Source organism: Eschrichtius robustus, chromosome 15 (genome assembly GCF_028021215.1).
Source record: "Eschrichtius robustus isolate mEscRob2 chromosome 15, mEscRob2.pri, whole genome shotgun sequence".
Taxonomy (NCBI): Eukaryota; Metazoa; Chordata; class Mammalia; order Artiodactyla; family Eschrichtiidae; genus Eschrichtius; species Eschrichtius robustus.
Window position 1 is genome coordinate 89,746,204 of NC_090838.1, and position 25,261 is coordinate 89,771,464.

The 25,261-nt window shown below is 47.0% G+C and overlaps 1 protein-coding gene and 1 pseudogene across 4 annotated transcripts in view; both read left to right on the plus strand.

Moving 5' to 3' along the window:
- Positions 1-25,261, plus strand: part of NPAS2 (neuronal PAS domain protein 2) — a 188,857-nt gene that overhangs the window by 121,414 nt on the left and 42,182 nt on the right. For 2 of the 4 annotated variants that reach the window (XM_068564272.1, XM_068564273.1), the window contains exons 4-7: positions 3,717-3,808; positions 10,787-10,876; positions 21,870-21,990; positions 22,989-23,102. In XM_068564272.1, the coding sequence (XP_068420373.1) occupies positions 3,717-3,808; positions 10,787-10,876; positions 21,870-21,990; positions 22,989-23,102 (417 nt within the window). The remainder of the gene's footprint in view (positions 1-3,716; positions 3,809-10,786; positions 10,877-21,869; positions 21,991-22,988; positions 23,103-25,261) is intronic. The other 2 variants (XM_068564274.1, XM_068564275.1) reach the window with 1 other exon arrangement.
- LOC137778118 (protein Njmu-R1 pseudogene) lies at positions 8,915-10,327 on the plus strand (annotated as a pseudogene).

Here is a 25,261-nt window from a genome sequence, read left to right on the forward strand (position 1 = left end):
CCGTGTTTCTCTGTAGGGAAATGTTGTGTCATCAGTATCTGTTACAGGAGGGAAACCCCTAAACTATGTAAATAGCAAGGCATATTGGGCAGCCTTAGCCACACCCGTCGAAATGTTACTTCTACAAGACCAGGCTGACCTGTGCGCTTTCCTCTTCCTGTGCGAGTCTCAGCTGATTCAATGTCCTTTTATCCCAACATCAAATCCTAGTCCTCAACCTTGCCCCTTCAATACGTCTGCGTTAGTGAGCGGGGGTGGGGTGGAGATGGCAGCAGAACAAGGAGAAATGTCCCTGTTGGACAGGGTAATAGTTACCCCATCCAGCCTATTTTCTGCCCCATTTTCCAGACTCTTCCTTGACCATATATAACCCAAAGTCGTACCTGTTTGTTCATGCATAGCATGAGCTATTGGGAGGTGAGCGTTCTAGGGCACAAGTACAACTTAAACTATGGTAGACTTTTGGCGTTCAGCTTCTGATTGCAATGTTTCCCTGTAGAATTGCTCCCAGATGGTTGTGCTTCCCTTGCTGTTTGGAAACCACTTTGACGATATTGCTTTGCTAATCCTGCCCTGTCACCTATAGCTTGTAATATTGTTCCCATAAAATGCCAGTAGAGATGTGATTATAACACTGAATTCGATTTCCCAGTTTAACTTGCTTGGAGACATTTTATCTGTATATATACATATTTTTTTAATTAATTAATTTATCTTTATTTTTTTTTTGGCTGTGTTGGGTCTTCGTTTCTGTGCAAGGGCTTTCTCTAGTTGTGGCAAGCGAGGGCCACTCTTCATCGCGGTGCGCGGGCCTCTCACTATCGTGGCCTCTCTTGTTGCGGAGCACAGGCTCCAGATGCGCAGGCTCAGTAGTTGTGGCTCACGGGCCTAGTCGCTCCGCGGCATGTGGGATCCTCCCAGACCAGGGCTCGAACCCGTGTCCCCTGCATTAGCAGGCAGATTCTCAACCACTGCGCCACCAGGGAAGCCCCTTATCTGTATATTTTTTAACATGCTATGGATGGAGCCTTAACTTGCAAGGGCTGTAATCAGATTATTGAAAATCAAAGTGAATGAAATGGCAGCTTTCAGTATTATTATGCTGTTGTTTTAGAAAGTATCTAGTCATACTGAATGATCTAAAAGAAATGGGTCTTTCATTTCCTTTACCATTAAGTCGGATTGTCCTTGTCTATATCAGATTTGGGCTGCCAGAAAGACTCTTCTCCTAGACAAACAATTAATCTACAGTTTGATCCTAATGGTCAGAGGAATTTTACAGATGAGCGTATGTGTTGGGAAAAGGGGGAGGGTATTTATGGGTTAGTTGATAAGCATAGCCGCAGTCCATCTCTTTTCTAAGTGGTAAAAGGGTCGCAGTCATTGATCTGAGCAACTGGGAGTTTCACCCTCTCCTCTCTGGCTCAGCTGGGACCCCAGAACGATGACTGGCCCAGATGTGTGTGTAGCGCCCGGCCTCTGCTTCCCAGGATGCCTTTCGCTGGGCACAGCCTGTGGCCACAGTGGCACCAGCCGAGAGGGGTCCCCATACTGGTCCCCGCTGGTGGCCCTTCAGTGCCGTTGGCTGACTGCCTGTCCACCACAGTTTCCTTTCCTGGGTTTCTTCCTGTGCTCAGTGACCAACAGCTGTTAGTGGCTCTCTTGTGCTCCTTTCACATCATGAAAGACAAAACTTCAGTTGTGTGCAACAGCAGCAAATATTCTTTCAGAAATCGAGAAGGGCGATCTCTTCCCCGCAGGGAACGTGGGGTGACTGAACTCGGGAAGGTTTACAGAGTCACACGTGTAACTCACCCTTCACAGCACCTTCATTCAGGAGTGACCACTGAGTTCATTCACATCCCTTCACTCAGATGGCAGGATGAACTCGCCAAACTCCCTGCAGAGGAACTACCAACAACACAGCGTCAAAGGAGAAGGCCTTGAAATGTCTCTCCTCGTTTAAGTTTATAGCTTATCTGCCTGAACAATTTGCATTTTCTAGGAAGTTGTTGAACAGAATATGATTCTCTCTGAGGTAAAGAGAGAAATCATAGCTACGTGGGTTTTTCTTAGCACCAAGAAAATAACCCCTAAAGAAACCTCTTACTACATAAAGTGGAGCAAAACATTGGTTAAAGATGGGGGATAAACTGAAGGAAAAAGAAATATATTCAGTACAGCATTTGAGCTCCCTGTAATAATCTTATCAGAGGTATTTTGTTAATAAAGCACCCTCTTTCAAAAAGGCGGAAGCCAGACCTGGAAACAACCTAAGTGTTCAACGACAGATGAATGGATAAAGAAGATATGGTACATATATACAGTGGAATATTACTCAGCCATAAAAAAAAGAATGAAATAATGTCATTTGCAGCAATATGGATGGACTTGGAGGGCATTATGCTAAGCGAAATAAGTCAGACAGAGAAAGATAAATGCTGTGTGATATCACTTATATGTGGAATCTAAAAAATACAACAAACTAGTGAATATAACAAAAAAGAAGCAGACTCACAGATATAGAGAACAAACTAGTGGTTACCAGTGGCGGTGGGAGGGGGTAGACAATACAGGGCTGGGAGAGTGAGAGGCACAAACTATTGGGTGTAAGATAGGCTCCAGGATGTATTGTACAACACAGGGAATAGAGCCAATATTTTATAATAACTGTAAATGGAAAGTAACCTTTAAAAATTGTATAAAAATAAAAATTAAAAAAAAAAAGAGCTTTGAAGATTAGTCAGTAAACCAAAAAAAAGTGGAATGCCCTGATATCTTACAGTTTTTATAGGAAAGAAACTTGATTGGTGTTTTCCCAAACTTGACAAAAATCCTGAGAATTTACATGAAGTCACCAAGTTGTGAAGCAGAAGGAAATTATTCTAAATCATGAATAGTAAAAGCCAATTTCCATCAACTATGATAAAGAAAAAAAAAAAGACAAAAGGGCAGGAGAACTACAGTATTTAAGGAGTCCTGTGTAGACCAATGACTATTAAATTTACAAATATGAAAAACGTCTTCCAAACAAGGTAGTTACTTGAGACGGGCAAAGTACAGATTAACCCAAAAAAGTTTTGGGAAGAGTAAATCCTGGCCTTAAAAGCAACTAAGTAACATGTATTTGTATAGCACATTATACTTCAGGAACTGGAAATGCTGAAAAACCATTTGCTGAACCACCAAATGCTGAAAAATACATTACAATCTGCACAGACACAGTAGGTTAGGTACTACGCACCTAAGATGTTTCCGGAATTTTGAAAATACCAGCTCGCTAAAGCATTTTGTTTCATCTTGACCTTGAAGAAGCAGCTTAAGGATGCGACCCTCCATCCCTGTCCTTGTTCCTGTTGCCTTGAGAGGTGGCAACCACCTAACTCCAACCGCTGTTGATGGGCTTTGTCATGTAGAGATTCAAGGGCATGGTGCTACCTGCTAATTGTAAGCGCTACACCCAGTGCAGAGGTTGGGGTTCTCTCCTCACAGAAGCCTCATTAAAGGGGTGTGAAAACGTCAAGAGGTGTTTTTAAGCCCATTGTATCCAAAGCACCCAGTCCTCAGAAATCAGAGTAACCTAAGTCCTTATATCAGCTTCTTTCGTTAAACTGCACATTTACACAAAATCACATAGAAATAATGTGTGCTTCATCTGTTAATTCCAATTTCTAGGTGCCTTCCCATCTAAAAGCTTGTTTATGCTTTTTTTTTAGAAGTCTCAGCGCAAACGGAAATCTGTGACATTCAGCAGGACTGGAAACCTTCATTCCTCAGTAATGAAGAATTCACCCAGCTGATGTTGGAGGTGAAATGCGCTTTCCAATTAGCTTAATGGGTTGCAAATTAAAATGTAGCTGCTTGTTCCAGATAAGACCCTGTGCCCAAAGTAAACAACTGTTCTTGACCCTGGAAAGAGGGCTGGGAACAGATAGACTCTTGAAAAATCTGCCTGCTCTTGCTTATGTTTTGGCTACCGAGTTGGGCAGTAGAAGCGAGAAGCCCCATACTCAATGCAAGTGTGTACCGTTGCCATGGTGACTGCCGGCCCACTCACATCTCCCAACCAGAGGACACCTAGTGGGGGAGCCAGGCAGGAACAGAGTTGGAGGTAGGGGAGAGCGAGGGGATTACGTCTCTGCCCTGTATTTATGTAGAATATAATGCAGCAATTATATATTTTTCCCTTAGTAGGACACATTTTGAAAGCAAAAGTCTTCTTTTAAAATAATGCTTTTAACTTGAGCTCCTATTCCATCAACATGACGTGTGGATATCAGCCATACGTGATTGTGCCTCCCCACCCAGCACGTGGTCTCTCTGTGCCAAGAAGGATGCTCACATTTCTTCCTCTGGAAAGTTAAGGGCCCACGCCCATCTGCTGGGCTGGATTTGAGGAAATCTGACTGATCTGAGTGCCTGGCCTTCTTCAACATCACGTTTCTCTATGGGTGAACCTTCTCAGTACAGATGAAGATAAGTCACTGCACGAACATCCAGATGGTGCTGACTTCTGAACTGGGGATAAGACTGGGAGTGTTCGGATACAATGGTGGACAGAGAGAAAGCCCCAGACATGGCATGTCTGGGCCCTTGAATTAGAAGAAGAAACCTGGGACGGATGGGTTCAGCCAGAGGAAGTTAAACACTGGCTGTGTCAGTGGTTCCTGGCAGGGTTTTAGAGAATGGCTCTTTGGGATCTGTCTGTCTAGATCTCATCTTATGTGCCTATATAAGACTGATGTAAACGTTAATTTACATAGATTAAGTGTGCAGAAAACAGAAAGTTACTGGAGTAAGAAAATGCCAGAATGAAGATGTCCAAATATTATGAAATATAAAAGCATTAATGTACATTTGCATGAAATGAAAGATACTTAAATCTGCATGTGAACTATATTTAAAGAAAATACAGAACTTTCTCCAGAAGCAATGCATTTTAAGTATGTTAAATTTAGAGGAGCTTGTGAAATATCATGTTGAATTAATGCATCATTATGCTACTTCACAGAAATCATTTTATCTTTTAATTCTTAGGAAAAAGTAATTAAAACACATAACCCTGTAGCATATAACCCTCTTAAAAAGTCTGTAGCACAGCTTTTTTTCCCCCCAGGGAGTTTCAGGGTATCAAAAGTATTTGAGGAAACAGGACTTTTATAAGGTTAACAATGTATAATAGTTGCTTGTAGTAGTCTCTTATGGTCATTTGTATTTCTGTAGTGTTGGTTGTAACTTCTCCCTTTTCATTTCTAATTTTACTGATTTGGGCCCTCTCCCTTTTTTACTTGCTGAGTCTGGCTAAAGGCTTATCAATTTTGTTTATCTTTTCAAAATACCAGCTTTTAGTTTCATTTATCTTTTCTATTGTTTTCTTAGTCTCTATTTCATTTATTTTTGCTCTGATCTTCATGATTTCTTCTCTTCTGCTAACTTTGGGTTTTGTTTGTTCTTTCTCTAGTTGCTTTAAGTGTAAGGTTAGGTTGTTTATTTGAGATTTTTCGTTTCCTGAGGTAAGCTTGCATCGCTGTAAACTTCCCTCTTAGAACTGCTTTTGCTGCGTCCCATAGGTTTTAGATCATCGTGTTTTCATTTTCGTTTGTCTTTAGGTATTTTTTGATTTCCTCTTTGGTTTTTTCAGTGGTCCATTGGTTGTTTAGTAGCATATCGTTTAGCCTCCAAAACACGTGTTTGTGTTTTTTGCAGTTTTTTTTTTCTTGTAGCTGATTTCTAATCTCATAATGTTATGGTCAGAAAAGATGCTTGATATGATTTCAGTTTCCTTGAATTTACTAAGGCTTGCTTTGTGATCCAGTCTGTGATCTAACCTGGAGAATGGTCCCTGTGCACTTGAAAAGAATGTGTATTCTACTGCTTTCAGATGGAATACTCTATAAATATCAATTAGGTCCATCTGGTCTAATATGTCATTTAAGGCCTGTGTTTTCTTATTGATTTTCTGTATGGATGATCTGTTGATGTACGTGAGGTGTTAAAGTCCCCCACTATCACTGTGTTACTGTCAATTTCTTCTTTTATGTCTGTTAACATTTGCCTTATGTATTGAGGTGCTCCTATGTTGGGTGCATATATGTTTACAGTTGTTGTATCTTCTTGGATTGATTCCTTGATCATTATGTAGTGTCCTTCTTTGTCTCTTATAACAGTCTTTATTTTAAAGACAAAAATTTGGGCTGAACTGAGACTTAGGAGACTGGAATTTCTAGAAAAAGAAGATCTTAGATTTGTACGGATATGCTTTATGCACTTTCCTCTGCTCCCAGTATAGACTCCCTAAAGCCAGTCTAAAGGAAATCATGCTAGATGAGTGAATTGGACCCGAAATTAAGCCTGTACAACAAGTGGACCTTCTGGGTGAATTGCATCTTTGAGACATATGGGAAACCCACCGACTAGAACTTTTGACTTATCGCTGACTGTTTTAGGCTCCTCTTCTACCCTCTTGCCCCTCAGGAGATACCGACCAGGTGACAGGTGACTGGAGCCTCCTGTACCTTCCCCATGATGGTTCCCACAGGATGATGCTCTCATTTTCCAGGATGCAGCTTCTCCATAGTGTGTGTCCCATTCCAGCTGCATATCCCCCTCCTTTGTTCAGAGCCATTTCAGGGAGCGTGAGGAATCCAGATGCCATGTCTTCATAACCAGGAGGTTCCTTTTTAAACGAAGATGAAACCCAGGACAGAACCCGTCAGGCCCCAGGGAACTGCACTGCTGGTGCCGTCTGGATGTGAATCCCTCCTTCTTCCCTCTTCTCCCAAAAAAGCCCCAAACCAGACTCCATGAGAACTCATACAGTTATGGAATTTGAAAGAACAAAATGACTTGGTCGCAGACCAGCCAAGCTGGTTGAGTGAAACTGGCCAAGATGGTGGCTATAAGCATTGGAACAAGTAAACTCAAAAAAGGGAAAGCTCTTATTGACTGGCAATTAGGGAGTGTGTGGTATTTCTGAATTTTGTTCAGAAAAGCTATAGCCATCTTTTCTCTTAGCCCAGATGTTGTCCCAGAGAAGACAAAAAACATTCTATCAGAGCCAGGGATTGGCAGAAAGGGGTGGTTTCATTTCCTTCTGGTGTGTGGCAGGTATGAAACTCGGGCCATTATGGCATCTCTGGCGTCCCTGAAGCTCCTGCCAGAGTCCCCATTGCAATAAGAGGGGCACATCGCTTTTCAATCACGTTCTATTGAGTCCCTCTCAAATGCTGCTGATGGGACTTCTAAAACCATCGCGAGCATTCTTAAAGCAGTGACTCAGTGTAATTCTTGGGCATTTGATGGAAAACGCCAATGGGCTGATGAGCGTTATCTTCCATCAGTAAATACCTTCAGCTTTTTAACACCCACTTGCTTTACAAATTCAAGAGGGCATGGGCTCCCTGTGCAAGAGGAGAATTTATGTTGCTCCTGCTTTTCCTGGTATTCTAATCTACTTTTTCTAAAATGGTCCAGCTGACGTCATCAACAGTGCCTCCACCTGTTCAAAAAAATTCACTTCCAGGAGCACTGCTAATATGACTTTTTTTTAAATTTAGAAAAATACTTAAGGGAAAAAGAAATAAAGGTCACTAGGATGTACCTCGGTGTTCACCATGAGCCATAAATCTGATCCAGGCTCTCTCCAGCTCAGCACTATTGGCATTTCGGACCTGATAACTCTTTGTTGTAGGGGCATCCTATGTGTTGTAGATAGGATGTTTCAAAGCATCCTTGGCCTCTACCCGCTAGATGCCAGGAGCACCCACACCAGAATTGATGACCAAAAATGTCTCCAGACATTGCCAGATATCCCCAGGGGGGCAAAGCTGCCCGCAGTTGAAAACCACAGTTAAATTCCAAGAGGATGAGGTCCACTTAAGAAATGTGCTTTAATATATTTTTCAGTCTTAAATCCTGCAGTACGTAAGTGTTAAACAGTAAATGACCCACGTGTTAATATTCCTGGTGAAAAGAACTCTTTCCCACTTTGGTGCATGGTGATGGTGGGTGCCCTTCTCTGCACACTTACTGGACTATTTCCGCTTACTGCTGCCATGCACTTGGCCACGCCCTCCTACCCTGAAGGAATCCGTGCCCTTTGGCTGTGCAGATGCTCAGTAACACCCTAAGAGGATATAGCTGAGTGCATACAAAATGTTTCCAGAACTTTCTAAACACATATTTCAGTTTGGAGGTTTATCCCCCAAAGTGGAAAAATTCCCATATTTGCAGGAGATGCTATTTTAACAATACAGTCAGTGAGGCAACAGTGATAGTTTACAGGGATAGTCTGCCTGAGCGTATTACGTCCTCAAAAATTTGTGTTTGGGGAGATGGACTTTGTTTTGCATCTCCTCCATCTCATCAATGTGCCCATAGAGCCAGTTGCCAGGGTGACCCCATTCTCTGCTGAAGAGAGTCTGAATTTTAGAAATCACCTTTCTCATGTGTCTTATGAGAGCATCATGATCATCTGATAAGGAACCTGAAAACAAAACAGTCAGTGAGTCTGTGAGAAATCATGGATGGCCTCTATCTTTTCTCTCATGAGCACCCAGAGCAGTGCATCTAGCATAGAGCAGGCACTCAGTAAAAACTTCTAAACAAATGAATTTTCCAGTTATTTTGAAATACAGTTGGCCCTCCGTGTCCGTGGGTTCCGCATCCGAGGTTGGTTGAATCTGAGAATGTAGAGCCCACGGATATGGGGGCAACTCTCAGGGACTTGAGCATTCGTGGATTTTGGTGTCTGCAGGGGTCCTGGGACCAATCCCCCATGGATACCGAGGGACAGCTGTTCTCATGGATCGAGTTGAGTTACACAGCACTTCCCCAACGGCCCTTACCTTTCACTTTGGTGGATTCATGTGAATGTTCTTTACAAACAGTTCCTTCAGGAGGTCTTTCTAAGGCAATGGATGTAAGCAGAGGTCTACGCCAACCAGCAGGCACAGTTTTCTTTTTTTTTAATACCTCTGTGAGGTCTGATATCTTTTAGTAAATGTTTACCAGTGAACTCAAAGTGATATTGGGGATAGGAGGACAAGGACCGTAAAATATCACTGACATCTTTTAACGGGTAATTGTGATATTTCTGATTCGGCCCAAAGGTACGCTTATCGTTAAAACTACTTAGGTACAGGGCCGGTCAGAGGCCACCGCGACGCTCCCCTCCTTGCAGGAATCGCTGGATGGGGATGAGAAGGAGCTAGACAGCAGCGAGGAGGGTGGCCCTGCCGAGGAGTGGAGACTCAAGCCGCTGCCCAGCGGCCACTACTGTGTTTACAGCTACCGCGGAAGCAGATTGGCACGGCAGCGAGCGGACAGTGATGGTGGAAGCCCAAGTGGCACAGATGCAGAAACTCCCTCTGGTGATGATTTCAGCCTCTCCTTGGCGGATGCTAATCTACCCTCTGAAGTGGAGCCAGAGCTGCGCAGTTTCATTGCTAAGCGTCTTTCTAAGGGAGCAGTCTTTGAAGGGCTGGGGAATGTTGCATCTGTGGAGCTGAGAACTCCAGGTTACAGAGTCGGTTGCTATTACTGCCTTTTCCACAAAAAAAAACTGCTTCCCTTGAGTATACTCTTGAGTATACGGTCTGCTTTTGAGGAGGGTCTGAAAAAGGACTTTGAGCTTTTCAGGCTTGAATTGGACAAGTATATTCAAGGGCTGAAAAATAACATGAATTGTGAGGAAAGGGCTGGGGAGAACCACATACAGTCCGACCCGAGCAGCTGGTTTGAGGATGTTGTGTGCCCAATCCAAAGGGTGGTTCATCTCTTTCAGGAGAAGCTTACCTTTCTGCTACACGCTATTCTGAGTTATATACTCGTGTTGAGGTTAAAGAATCAGATGAAAAAGCAAACAGAGACATTCACAGGTTTCTGAGTGTGGCCAGTCTCCAAGGCCTTATTCACGAAGGCACCATGACATCTCTGTGCATGGCCACAGAGGAGCAGCTTAAGTCCGTGATCATCGACTGTAGTAGCTCCCAGCTTCAGTTCCACGGCGCAGGAAGCAACTGGTCTTGTGAGGATGGAATGCAGGCTTTTTTGAATGGTGCTGACGGAGGTAACCCTTTTCTTTTTCGGCAAGTCCTGGAGAACTTTAAAAGCCATACAAGAAGCAGATAATTTGAAGAGATTTATCTGGCAGGCTGAAATGAATCATTATGCTTTGTTTCAATGTTTCATGTTCCTAAAGAACTGTGGTAGTGGAGATGTCCTTTTGGAGATTGTTAAAGTGGAACACGAAGAAATGCCCAAAGCCAAAAGTGTGGTAGCTATCCTCAAAGGATTTATGAAAGAAGCTCCTACCCAAAGTTTTTGATCACATGTTTTGAGATGATTACATTGTGAAGTTATGCAAGCCTTGGTGTTTGAAATTGCAGTTGTTAAAACTGTCATAGGATTGCTATTTCAGATTATTTGAAACACATTCTAGATTTTTTTCATTTTGTACTTTTAAGATTAAACCTAATTAGACATTAAAAAAAAAAAAAAACTAGTTAGGTAATTTCCATGGCTAAATTCTGTTTCATGATACCAATAGGTCCCGTTTTTCACCGAGCCTTTTTGTGCTTTGCAAGCAGTTTGCCTGGGCTAGACAAATTCTGTGTAAGAAACCGCCTTATGTGCCAGACAGGAAGGTGCTGTGAGGTTAGTCGTGAAAATATTTGAAGGGTTACGAAATAAAGTTGGCGTCCTAACCCGGGGTCCTTGGCTTCGGGGGGCCCTCTCGTCCATAAAAGCACGACTGAGGAGCCTTCACCTGCCGTGTTTTCCGCAGGCATTAGACGGCTTCATCATCGCTGTGACGACGGACGGCAGCATCCTCTACGTTTCTGACAGCATCACGCCTCTCCTTGGGCATTTACCGGTGAGTTTCTGTTCTGATGGCCTCTGCCAGTACGTGTGATCCTCCCTCCTCGAGGACCATTCAGATCTCAGAGCCGGGGCGCTGCAGGTGTGCGGGAGTCTGTGTGTGAGGAGGGCCGAGAAGTGCCCTCCACCAGGCCGAGGCCAAGCCTCAGAGGCTGCCCGAGGGAGGCGGGTGCAGGCCTGTGTCATCCCGGAACGAGCAAGACCTGGAACGGGGACTGTGGTGCAGGTCCTGACCCTCCAGTGCCCCAGAAACCACCCAGGAGCCGTGAGCCTACGGCACAGTTAGCAGAGCTCAGAGCCTTTACGGAGGCTGACGGACACCTGCAAAGAAAGACAGGGTCCCCTGAGAGCTGGTGGAGGGATGTGCACTGACGGCTGGGGACAGAAGGGGGTTTCGGGGTCGCTGGAGATGTAATTGAGATGCAGTAGGTTGTGACGCTTGCTGGTGGTAAGGGTTCAGTGCCAGGGATGATGGCGGGAGGAGGAGAGTGAAATACTCTGGGAAGATGTTGTTGGACCAGGAAGGACTTGAGGAACAAGGAGGGTTTGGGCAGGAGGGCAAGCTCTGCCGTCCTATCCCGGGGAGCCAGGTGGGGCGCGGAGGAGGGTGAGTGCCGTGTGGTCCCAGGCCCTCCGCCCCCATCTCCCTCCCTCCCTCCCCTCCCTCCCCCATCTCCCTCCCCCTCCCTCCCCATCTCCCTCCCCCTCCCTCTCCTCCCCTCTCCCCTCCCCCTCCCCCTTACCCCCTCTCCCTCCCCGCTCCCATCTTCCATCACACTCCCTCCTTTCAGCCTGAGCCTCACTGGCTCCCTGGTACCCCCGTCAGGATGCTCTGACTCACAGAGCAGCACCCGGCTGGTGGAGGGTCCACCTTGGGGGGCCCCTTGGAGGCGTCTGGCCAGCCTTCCATTTCCCGCCACACCATCGTTTATTCCCACAGAGACCGACCTGGAAGGAAGCTGTACCAGGAGCACCTGTGGGACTGATTGGGATAAAACGTCCTCTCTTCTCTCTCCTCCCAAAAAGCCCCGCCACACTGCTGAGCACCCCCCCCGACTCCCACACGTGGGTGGATGTGCGGCCAGGACACAGATGGGAGGGTGGCAGCTGCCCTGGGTGCCTGCTCGTAGGGAGTCGCTGGCTGGGTGATGCTGGAGGACCATGGTGGCCCCTCCCTAGCCGCACCTGCCCGGGAGCACTGTGGCCTTGCTGTGTGGGCAGCCCCCCCCGCCGGCGGTGATGACCCCAGCTTCCCTAATGGCCCAGGATTCCACATCGTCCTGGATCATTCTTTTCCTCAGAAGCCACTCCCCCCTCCCGTTGCTCCTGCAAACGATGCTGTATGTAGATCAAAACACTGTCCATGTTTTTCCTTTGTGGGTCACTGTGTGTTGTAGCCCAGAAAAACATTTTTTACTTTGCAAGGCAGATACCTTTGCATTACCCTGAATCCATCTGACCTTTGTGGTTCAGCCCATTTCCAGGGTGCACGAGGCTGGGGGTTCTCTCCTCTGAGAGCCGTCAGAAGAGGCTGGTTCTCACTCAGCCCTAAGGAGTCGGGAAAGCAGTTTCATCTTGATTTTCGTCTCATGCTGGAGTAGTGATGAGACCCCATCAAATCAGCACGGCTTCTTTGGGCTGATCTGAGGAGGTGGGGTGCTTCTTTGGAGGGCGTTGGGTTTTGTATTGAGTGGACAGGATCGGGCAGTGAGCGGTGCTGATGGAAAGCAAACAGGTGTCAACTCCAGAATGGCCTGGGAGTGACCCAGAGCTGTTTGGGGAAACAGGATTTGCACTGTTCTGATTTCTACTCTTGGAATTACCTGATGACCCGGTTGTCATACGTGGCAGAGCGGACTTAGTAAGCTGGGAATTCTGATTTGAAATTCTGGAGCAACTTAGCATCACCTTTATGAATTATTTTCTTACTCTGGAAGGGCCAGAAATGACCCCAACTCTCATTTGTCAATGCCGGACCCATTTGAATGCTTATTAAGTGCCTATCCATGGACCCAGACACACACCGAGTCAGCCCTCACGCTCCCCAGCGGAGGTGAGGCCAGGATGGACAATCTCCACATTTAACTTCTATTTACTTGTAGCTTTCATTGTCCAGTTTTTACCCAAATCGTCATCTTCTTCCCCCTTTTTACTTAGCATTCGCTGTATCCCTGCTAGTGGTGGACAAGAAACTTCCCTGGTGCCCATCACACAGCTGCCCTGTCACCTCCACTTGACAGAGGATGAGACCGAGGTGGCCCAGCCGGCGAGGAGCAGAGCAGGGCTGAGGCCAGGTCCACGGAGCGCAGAGCCCAAACTCGCCACCTCTCTACCTAGTGCGTTTCTGATGCTGAGGATTTGGGTTGCCATTTAGGAATTCTGCTTTCAGTTTAGTTCACTTCAATTCAAACTTGCTTATTACTCAGTACAAGCCCAGGACCCGTCCATAGACAATGCAGTGATTCAAATGGCCCATATGAGGTTCTTTTTTTTTTTTTTAATTTCTATTGCAGTATAGTTATTTACAATGTTGTGTTAGTTGCAGGTATACAGCAAAGTGAATCAGTTATACGTATACATATATCCACTCTTTTTTAGGTTCTATCCCCATGTAGATCATCGGGGAGTATTGAGTAGAGTTCCCTGTGCTATACAGTAGGTCCTTATTAGTTATCTATTTTATATATGGTAGTGTGTATATGTCAATCCCAACCTCCCAATTTATCCCTCCCCCCCCTTTCCCCCTTGGTAACCATAAGTTTGTTTTCTACATCAGTGACTCTATTTCTGTTTTGTAGATAAGTTCATTTGTACCATTTTTTTAGACTCCACATGTAAGTGATATCATATGATATTTGTCTTTCTCTGTCAGACTTCACTCAGTATGACAGTCTCTGGGTCCATCCATGTCGCCGCAAACGGCATTATTTTATTCTTTTTTATGACTGAGTAGTGTTGCATTATGTATATTCCACATCTTCTTTAACCATTCCTCTGTTGATGGACATTTAAATTGTTTCCAGGTCTTGGCTATTGTAGATAGTGGGGCAATGAATATTGGGATGCATGTGTCTTTTCAAATTAGTTTTTTCCGGATGTATGCCCAGGAGTGGGATTGCTGGGTCATATGTGGTAGCTCTATTTTTGAATTTTAAAAGGAGCCTCCATACCATTTTCCATAGTGGCTGTACCAATTTACATTCCCACCAACAGTGTAGGAGGGTTCCCTTTTCTCTACACCCTCTCCAGCATTTATTGTTTGTAGATTTTTTTGATGATGGCCATTCTGACTGGTGTGAGGTGATACCTCATTGTAGTTTTGATTTGCATTTCTCTAATAATTAGTGATGTTGAGTATCTTTTCATGTGTCTCTTGGCCATCTCTATGTCTTCTTTGGAGAAATGTCTATTTAGATCTTCCGCCCATTATTTGATTGGGTTGTTTGTTTTTTTGATATGGAGTTGCATGAGCTGCTTGTATATTTTGGAGATTAATCCCTTGTCAGTCGCTTCATTTGCAAATCCATATGAGATTCTTTAAACCTTAAGGGTTTGCAATTTTGTTGAGAGATTTCATCTGTTAAGCCATTAAAGACTAATACAAATGTAGCCAATATTTATTGAGCACTTACTATGTACCAGGCACTATTAAGAGTCCCTTCTATGCATTAATATGGTTAAAGCACTTAGAAGGTCCATTCTCCTTATACTTACTGGTCCTTATGATGACTCTATGAAATGGGCACTTACTCCTGTTCACAGATGACCAGACCAAGGCACAGAGCAGCTGAGGCCCCACAGCCAGCATGTGGTGGGGCTGGGATTTGAACTCGGACACTTTGACCCCAGAACTTGGTGCTTACCCACCACTTGGACATCTACGTGTGACAGCGTGAAGCTGAATGCTCTCTGGTGGGGTGGGTGTTGAGCAGAGGTAGGATGAGGTCCTGGAAAGCAATGTCCTGTCTCGTGAAAGAGGCAGCCATCAATCGAGGCACGGCCAGCAGAGACAGTGGGCTGGGGCCAGGAGGCCAAGGGCCTCACGGTAGCAGGGACGCCCCCTGTTGGCATCACGGGCTGGCATGCCAGGCGTTGGGTCCCACCGCGCCCTGTGTGGCCTGGGTTTGGGGGACCATTGGCGACTGGAGGGCAGGGGGAGAGCAGCAAGAATTCCTTTCTTCTTCTAAGTCTGTCAAAAGTCTCAGCATCTCTCTGTGTGTCCTTCCTACCACTAGAAACTCAGATACTCCAAAGTTCCCATGATAGATTTTTGTACAGCAATTTCCTGATGAAAGATCCTAGAACTTTCTTTTCCAGTTTGACAGAGAAAAGAAAGAAGAGAATAGCTCAAAGCAGAAAATGATTTTAAGGGAAAGTCAAAACTTATCCGTGGTGGTGACGCCAGCACATTTTGGCATCTGGAATTAACATAGACGGTCGAGGAAGAGACCTGGGCTGGCAGATGAGCATGCTGATGGAGGACCAGGGGCTCAAGGGGCTTCTGCATGAAAACCTTTCAGGAAAAAGATCAAGGGGCGAGTATCACATGCCTTGGACATAATTGGGAAAGAGTATGGCTGAGGCAGAGCCAAATGACACCCAACGTGGGCACAGTCTGTGTTTCCTGTTTGGACATTGATTTTTTAGAAAATTTAACTTCCCGGATTGCTTTTTCGATTTGTTAATGAACGCGATGTTGGCCTAAGGAGCTGGATCACACTTCGCTCGTCAGGCAGAAGCCCTGTCCCCAGCCCCGAGCAGATACCCACGTGCCCGAATGCTCCCTGAATGAGGGACTGGGTGCAAGTGGGGCTCCTGCATCGAGAGCAGTTGCAAACAGCTTGGCACAAGTGGGCAGTGCCTCAGAAGTGAGAAATACAGGCGTGGATAACACAACTTCCCCCCACCCTCCCCAAAAAATCTAAGGCACAGAGTGACTAAAAAGTTGGAGAAATCTACTCACCAAAAAAATACCTCTGTGTAATGCTGTTTCTCCAAGTAAAAGCTCTGGCTGGAAGTACAAGGTCAAAGGGGACAGTGGGCCGAGTTCCTGGGGCAGGGGTCACAGCCAGGGAGAAGAGGTCACAGAGGAGGAAGACAGAGCGCCTGGCTTATGATACCATGAAATGCAGCAGCAAGTCCCTGGCCGCGCAGGGCTTTCCAGGAAGCATCCCTCTGCCCTCCGTCACCCACGTGTCCTCACCTGCTGGGAGAGCCCACCTGGTCCAGGTCAGCTTGTCGGAGGTAGCTTCATGTCAGGGCGGACCTGGGTGGATGCTCTGTCTAGGAGGGGCCCCCAAGAAGGAGATGTGGCTGCAGCTCAGAGTTGATCACAGGTTAAAAGCGTCCAGGTTGCCAGTTAGATTTGTTTGATTTTTATGTGCCTTTTGATCTTTCTGTATCATACCTGCAGAACTATGTATAAAACATAGGTTCCGTTTTAAAACTAATGATAAGGTGAGCGCAGGCGTACATGTAGCTGTCACCAAGGGTATGAAACAGAGCGTGACCAGGCCCGCAGAAGCTCCTGTCCGCTCCTTTCCCATCACACCACCCCCTTCCACCTAGAGATGACCACTTCCACACCATCGTGTCCTTGTTTCTCTCTGCAGTTCTGCCAACTTTTAATTCATCATTAATCACTGTAATTTAGTATGACCTTTGGTTTAGCTTTCTGTAAACAGAGTCATAGGAAGTGTACTCTGGTGACCTCTCCTTTCGCTCAGCTTTGCTAAGGGATTCATGTCTCACACCGTCCAGAGTAGCTGTCGTTGGTTTGTCCTCATTGCTGTAGGCACGTGCTGCAATCCCTGCCCCCAGGCCAGTGTGGAACTCTGAGAGGGTGTGTCTGTGGATGTCTGTATGTATTTCCTGATGAACATTTGCAAGCATCCTTCAGAGAGCTGACTGTGTGTAAGATCGCTGGGTTGTGGGGTAGGAGCCCGTCACCCTTACTAGGTGATACCGAGTTGTTTCCATGGTGATGGCACCACTCCACCATCCAGCAGCGGGGTGGAGAGTTCCAGCTCCTCCATGTCACCAGAACTTGGTATTGTCAGAATTGTCAGTTTTTGTCAACCTAGTATGCGAAGGCATCTCATGGAGTCTTGATTTGCTTTTCTCCCAGTTGCCGGTGTGACTGAGTGTCTTTGCATAGTTTGTCGGCCATTTGCATTTCCTTTTTCCATGAAATGCTCTTTCAGGTATTTTGCCGTTTTCCTACTGGACTGTCTGGGTCTTTTGTGTAATGATTTGTAAGCGTTCTTTCCACGCGAGTCCTCTGTCGGGTATGGTTTTAATCGCCTCCTCGTCACTCTGCCCTAGGGTGACAGGGATGGCCAAACACACGACAGCCGATACTGGACAGGTGAGACGGTGTATTAACTGATGGTGTATTAATCCCATGTACTTACAGCCCCAGGGAGGGGCGTACCACATGCCATGCAGGGAACAGAGTGAACAAGCAGGGGTGGTGTGGTAGTAGCAAGAGGGTGGGGTGCCCCCTGCTTCCCACGGAGGATGTGATTGGCTGGCAGGGCACTGAAACCCACTTGCAGGACGAACAGTAACTGCGGCTGCTTCTCTCCACCCCCAACAGTAAGGAGGCTTGTTTAGCTAGGGGACCTTATCGGTGGCAGGAAGGAACTTTCCGTTAGAGTGGGGAGGAGGATTTTGGTTGGTCCAGTCAAGGCCCTCTCGGTTTTGCCAAATGACAAGGCAGCATATCACACTGACCCTTCATTCCGGGCTTGTACCACAGGTCTGTGTGTCGCAAATATCTGATCTCCCTTTGTGGTTTGCCTTTCCCTCTCTTTAGGGTCTTTCGATGAACAGAGAGAGTCTTTAGAGTTGGTCCTTTTTCTACCTGAATTCATTCTTCACTCCTCCCGGGTCGAAGCTATTCTCTATACTGTCTTCGGAAAGCATTCCTGTTTGGCCGTCAGTTTGATTCTGAATCTAAACTGAATCAAAGCAGATCACATCTGCCTCCCACGCCCTGGTCGTTCGGGAGCCCAGGGCTCTCTCTGCTTCCCCAGCGCAGTCCTGCCCCTTCTCAGCATGAGGCTACTCACCGATCCCCCTTCTAACCGTGGCCGACACAGATCTCCAGTCAGAACTGCCGGGGCCCCTTGGGGACATCCTGAACTGGATGTCCACACAGCCCGCTTCCAGCTCAGCCGGCCAGCCTGTGGACTCTTGTGCAGGCTCGTTTAACTTTGCTGATGCGACTGCACCGGTGCTGTGGGTTCAAAAGACAGAGAGAGGAATGTGCTTCCTGTGTGTTCACGTCCTCCCCAGGCTGTCACAGGGCCTCCAGAGAAAAGGTAGGAGAAGTGCTGTTGGGGATTTAGATCAGGCATTTAGTGCGAAACTCAGAAAAGGGCCACATTCTTGACAGAGTAGCCAAGGGCATAGCAGTAAGTTTGGCTGGAGAACCTCCCGCCTCCAACAGGTAAATGATGTTCCTGATAAGGTGATTCAGCTGTGAAGATGGTGCCTTCCCTTCCTTGTCTCTGTAATTGCCATGATTTTAATAAACAGAGCTCAGCGCATTCAAGGGACAGTTCAATTGCAGATATAATTTACTCTCCTGTAAGCACGAGGGTTTAAATTCTCAAAATATCATTGTTCGTGTTGGTTTCCAGCACATGGAAATGGCCTAATAGGAGTATAAGAGCAAAGGCATAGAAAGAGCTTGCTGTTTGCCAAGTGTGTTCTGAGCCCTCCTCGTGGGTCAACTCATAACCTCAGGACCTCTGCCTCCCTCCAGTGTTCGTCTTTATTCTGTGCAGAACTTGTCACCTGAGATGCCCTGTGACCTGCCAACCGTGTCCCACAGGAGCAGCGAGGCCAGGCGGCCCCCCACCCCGCGCTCTGGCTCCCCCTCCATCAGGGAAGTGGGCTTCTGACTGGCCCTCCAAGAAAAGACCGTGCGGTGATGGAGTTAGCGTTTTCAAGTATCTGAAATGTCTTTAAGAAGAGAGAGTACTGTCATGTGTGAGCATTAGTCATGTTCTAAAAAACTAAAGGGATTGGGCTTAAAATAAAGTCAAGAACATCAGAAGGAACTTGGAGAAAGCCAGAATGAGAAAATGGTAGCACAGCTAGTGGGGGTGGGGAGATTGCAGAGTCCACAGAGATCAAAACAGGTGCATCCAAGCAGGGAGCCTGGGGACCCCCAAGTCCCTCCTTCCACTCCTGCCCTGCCCTTCCTCAGCCACCAAGCACATGCTTACAGTCCTGGAACCGTGGCTGCAGGAGGGGAGGGACTTGCCCCCTCTGCTGTGCTTCCCTCCGGTGCCGGAAGCCGTGGCTGGCACACGGCCCCCTGAGTTGGTGTCTGTTGGATGGTGGTGTTGGCTGAGTCGTCTGCACGCGGCCCCTTCCTCTGTGTCTCCCGTTCCCTGGACCTGTTCAGACTTCGACCGCCTCTAGCCTGGCTCCTGTGCTCCCTTCCTCCCCAGGCCACTAGAGGGTCCGAAATACAAGCACAGCCCTGCCCGCCTTCCTCCACGTACCCCCGCGGGTCCCCTGGCACGCAGGCTCAGCCTTGACTCCTCTGTGGGCTGCTAACCCCGAGCCCTACTGCCCTTCCCCACTCCTCCCCCACCCACTGTGCTGTCAGGGCTCCCACCCTTGCCCCCATCCCCACTTCTGTGTGGGCTGTGCCCCTGCGCGGAGCAGCCAGGCTGCCTGGCGGACACCGCCTTGTCCCCAGACACCCCCCGCCGCAAGGATCCCTCCCCGTGGGAACTGTCCCCTGGGAGGCTCCCCTACCCCGTCCTTTTGAATCCGGTACTCCATGCTCAGAGTTCTCCAGGCGCCTGGTTTTTACTTCCATCAGAGCACTTGCCATGTTGTTCTTTCCGTTCATCAACATGTTTTTCTTGAAGGCCAAGCACCATCCGATGTCAGGGGTACAGGGGTGAGGCAGGCAGGGGCCACACGTTATCGTGGGAAGGAACAAGAAAACTTGGAGTTGTTTCCTACATGGTTAGTAACCCCCATCACGCCTGGCATTCGCCGTGCGCCCTTGTATCGGCAGCTGACTCAAACCAGCTCGTGGCCCCCTCACAGCCCCCTCGTCTTTCCGTCAAGCAAAGTGCAGCTTGGAGGGCAGAGCTGGCTCTCACACCCCACCTCCAGGGCTCTCGCCTGCCTCGCCGGCCCCTCCCAGGGCTTACTACGTGGTCACAGACGTGCCCTTCCCCGGTGGGTGCAGATGACACGGGCGCAGCGGTCACAGGAGCAGGGGCAGTGGTGGTCCTGTTCCGGGCGAGGGGCTGTCACGGGTGCTTTCTCAGAGGAAGTGACTTCGAAGCCAGGACCTGAAGAAAGCACGGGAGTTACTGAGCACAGGGAGGGGGTGCAGAATGCTCCAGCCTGCGGGTGCAGCCCGAGGGGCGGCCCAGAGGAAGAGTAGCGCTGGCGACCCGGAGAAAAGGCACTTTGGGGGGGCTGGAGAAGGGCTGGGAGCGGAGGCTGTGCCGTGCGGAGCCTGACTAATGAACTGAGGAGCTTAGGCTTCATCCCGGGAGCAGCGGGAAGCCAGCGAAAGTTTGTTTTTTTTAAATATTTGTTTTATATTGGAGTAGAGTTGATTTACGATGCTGTGTTAGTTGGCAAGGTGGTGACTTGGTCTGATACGAGGCTGCTGGCGGAGAGCAAATTGGACAGAGACGAAAGGTGATGTGGGAAGACCAGTTTGACCATTTCACTCCCCAGAGGAGATGATGGCCTGGACTAGGGTAGAGGCCAGAGAAAAAGAAGTGAATGGATCTGAGAGAGTTCGAGGGAGGAAAATCTCACAGCACTGGGACACTGGATGTGAAGACGACAGGGAGAGGTCAAGGATGCCAGCTGGGTGTCGGGTATGGGCAGGTGACCGCTTGACAACACCACACGTGGGGACAGAAAACACAGCGGGGGGAGGAGATACTGAGGACATTGGGGGTGTATGTGGATCTGGGGTCCCCAGGTATATCTGGGAGGCGGATGGAATGTGAAGTCAGCACCCACATGAAGGGCGAGTTGCCTTGGCGTGCAAATGAAAGGGTGTGCACAGACCGTGTTTGAAGCTGTAGGAGGGGGTGAGTTTATTGAGGGATAGGGAAGTGCCTGTCTCCTCTCTCCCCACCGTGATCTCCAACCTGCACTGTTCACTATGGGAGCCACCGGCCACATGTGGTGATGTAAATTTCAATTAAAATAATTAAAACTAAATACAATTAAAAATTCTGTCTTCAGGGACTTCCCTGGCAGTCCAGTGGTTAGGACTCGGTGCTTCCACTGTCGGGGCCCAGGTTCAATCCCTGATGGGGAAACTAAGAATCCTACAAGCTGTGCGGTGCGGCAAAAAAAAAAAAAAAAAATTCTGTCTTCAGTCACACTAGCCCTGTTTCAGGTGCTCCGAAGCCATGTGGCTGGTGACTTCCCTAACGGCCCGTGCAGGTTACAGACCATTTCCATCATCACTGACCGTTCTGTTGGATGACACTGAGTCTAGACTCCATTGTATTTATTTTGTGTCCACGGGTGCCCAGGTCCTCAGAAAAAAAGTACAGTTCCTTTGATTAGAGACCTTTAGAAGTAAACAGCCGTTTGCTGGCCTAGAGGTTGGAGAAGGAACCCATGGGCTCCTCAGGGGCCTTCATGTGCGTGGTTGGCCTCGAGCTGGGGCTCCACGCCAGCCATGCCGCCCCAGCCAGAACACGGGGCTGTTGTCAGCACACGGGGCTCCAATGTGTGTTTGTCTGGCTTGAGTCTTAGTTCCTTCTCAGGCCCACAGGCAATAGCACGTTTGCATTTGAACAGGTAAACCCCTTTAGATTATAATTCAAAATTACAGAGTCTTCACAGAAAGTCAGATCTGGAACTTCTCATTTCAGAAACCAGTTCTGAATTGTCACGAAGTTTCAGGTTTTGCTTTTGCTTTTATTTTTCGTCTTTGTGGAATGTGTGCCTTGGTTCTTTCTTTTCTTTTCCAGTCGGATGTCACGGATCAGAATTTGTTACGTTTCCTTCCAGAACAAGAACACTCAGAAGTCTACAAAATGCTTTCTTCCCATATGCTCGTGACGGACTCCCCCTCCCCAGAACACTTAAAATGTAAGTTTAACTTCACTGGTTTTACGAGATAGAAAGATGAGAATGTCACTTTTGAAAGGAGGTTAGAATGAATTAAGAAGGGAGGACTAATTTTAAAAATAATTTTCCTTGTGACTCAGAACATTTCCAAGATCCTTAGAGGTATATTTTAAGTTCAAAGCTAAAACCGGAGTTTGGAATATGTAAGACGTTGAACTTTTATGCGGAAAATTTTAAAGTACAGAGCTTAAGAATAATAACTTGTTTTGCATGGAATACAAGAGATCCCTTTTTTTTTTTTCCCCACATGAGAGCCTTTTAGTAATAAAGGGTACAAAAATAAGTGAATAATCTGCTTATTTTGGAGGACACTATGAGGCTAGAATTGTATTTATGATACTAAGTAACCAACTAAAAACTGAATAATTAGGTCAAAACTCCAAATTCTCTTTTGAGGCTGTCATCTGGTTATTTATATACATTGGCAGGTTTTATGGAATTTTAAAGTTTTTGTCAAAATTGGCAGCCTGGATAGAAAGCTGGTCTGGTCACTTAATGAAGCATGTATTTTGATGGCAGTAGCAAGGGTGCCTTGTACTTATTCAAGCCTTAGTCCATTTTCCGTGAATAATGTGTCCCATTGTACATCTGATTTTCCTTCAGAGCAAAGTGGAAAGATTAAATTAAAGAGAGCAGCTCTATCTGAGCAGCTTTATTTTAATATACAGTATGAAAACAACCAGAACTAATTAAGGCCGACAGAACCAACCGCAGACATCTGTGAGCAAATTAAGACTAATCGGGTCCGAGTATGGAATGCAAAACATCTGTAAACTACGGAGGGGAAAAACCTGTGTTGCAAAGGTTATAAAACCATGTCCAAAAGTCAGTCATAATGAGAGAAATAGCCCGGCCATGTGTTGACCAAACCCTGTGAGTTTCACAAGATGCGGCTTGTTTAGTCTAGAATCAGTGTAATGCTCTCATTCCGTTTCTCCTTTTTTCCTTTAATGGCCCAGCTGACAACGATTTAGAGTTTTATTGCCATCTTCTCAGAGGCAGCTTGAACCCAAAGGAATTTCCAACTTATGAATACATAAAATTTGTAGGAAATTTTCGCTCTTACAACAATGGTAAGCGTTCATTGTCGTATAATTGTGGCAGTGGCTTTTCTCACGCAAACGTGCACGTAGGGGCGGGAGGAAGGGGGAGCATATGTGCTTTCCATATTTGCATTTGGATTTCTGTGTTCCCAAGATGTGTTTTTTTGTGCTCCTAAATGGTATCTCCCATTCGGGAAGAACACGCATCCCCACCTGTTTATGCCAGCCCATGAAGTCCCACTGAGAGGCACCGTATTCATTTATTTATTTTCAGGCTAATGGAATAGTTCTGTGCTGTGAGAAACAACTTACGGTTCATAAAGAACGGGTTCAGCCTACACAACAGCCAAACAGGGCTTCACTGTCACATGAAGATCCCTAACCTTGGCTTCTGCATTTTTATCCTCCTTTTTACAGGCTGCTTTTTACAGCCTGTTTTCATAGCTCTACTCCATGGCCCTTCTGCTAAGTCTGGCCCTAATGCACAGGACATATGAGGAGCCAGCCATCTCCATTAGATGAATTATCAGGCAGCATAAGCCAAGCAGTAAAATCTTGCTTTCTGAAATTACCCAGATAACTAATTGTCCAAGCCCACGCTGCAACTCTCAAGCAGACTTCAACACTCCATTTTACTTTTGACCCAGGCAAAATGGGGATGCAAGCCTGACGCCAGAGATTCAGAAACGCAAGTCCCAACACGCAGCCCCACTGGGGAGCCCGGCACAGAGTGGCCAGTCCTCAAAACCCAACACAAAACACCTAACTTTGAAAGCTCTAACATTTCATAAAATAGCAAAGATGGGGCGGGGGGAATAGAAGGAAGTGTTGACAGGGAATGGTAGAAAGAGAGAAGAGGGAAGGAGAAAAAAATGGCAAAGGGAAACAAATACAGAAAGGTGAGCCCCGGGAAGGAGGGGGTGGGCCGGTGGGTGACACAAGGGAGTGGATGCTGGCAGCTGACTTGTGCTGCTTGGCTTGCTGTTGTTTAACTCTGGACCCACGGTCCAGTCTATTACCCCCATCGAATGAGTCCCAGAGTTTCCACTAGAAGCAGCCAAAGTAATGGCACTGAGTCCTAATGACGGTCCCTGTTGTATGTTATTTGCGTAAATATACATGCTTTGCTTAAGAGGCTCCAACTGTTTGCTAAATAGCATGATCCCCCAGGCCCAGTGTTCAGGGCTGATGACTGGATGATGGGCTCCCTGGCCAACTCGGGGCCCTTTGCGGAAGCTCCCCACCTAGGGCTTGGGGTGCCCGACTGGTTGGGAGTGGTGGCAGGTCAGCCTTCCCAAGGGGGCCCCTAAATCTGGGCAAAGCGGGATGAAGCCAAGACCTGCCTGTGTCTAATCTGACTCATCTAAGAGGCTTTCCTGAACCTCATGAGACACGTGTGTAATGAACCACACAACTAAGTAAAGAAACTGACCTAAGGGGTACCTCGTGGAAAACTCAACGTGGTGCCAGCCCGGTGCTGTGGTTCCCTGGGTGAGGCAGCCTGTTACAATGCAGATTCTCAGATGCCCCTGGAAGATTCTAGTTCAGCACACCTGAGGGTGCGGCTGGGACTGAGCAGTTGGAAAAGAACCTAGGGGTTCTGATGCAAAGGGTCGTGGACTTTGAGAAACACTGCCCCATTGTAATACTACGTGGCATTCCATAGGAATTTTAATGACACTCCTCTTGCTTTATGGTGCCAGGCACCTCTATCCTTGAATTAATATAAGCAGTGGTTTGGAATTTGCTTAAAATGTGTACCTTGGCCATAATGCCAGCTGCTGGGGTAGCAGCCTATCCCAGTTGGCCGCATGCAAGGAAGGGTCCCCAGAGTGCCGAGACTGTGGGAATTATGGCATGCTGCTCCCACGTGTCTCCGTGACAACAGCACACGCACTTAATGAAGGGTACCGGGTTGTGATTGGCTGGTGAGCAGCGTTATCCTGTGAATGTACATTTCCACGACTCTCATTAAGATGCTTACTGAACGTCGCTTTGAAGCTTCCTGTCTTTTATCACGTTTTAGAGGATTTCAAGGAAATAAGCAGGCTTCATTGTGCATACCTGAGACTTTTTTTTTTTTAACCAGCAAGGCTTTATTTTCACTTCAAGTTGAGACAATGTTTGTTTGCCTGAAAGAATGTGTGGAAGTTATGTGTGATTTTTTTTTTTTGGTGGGGGGAACTGTT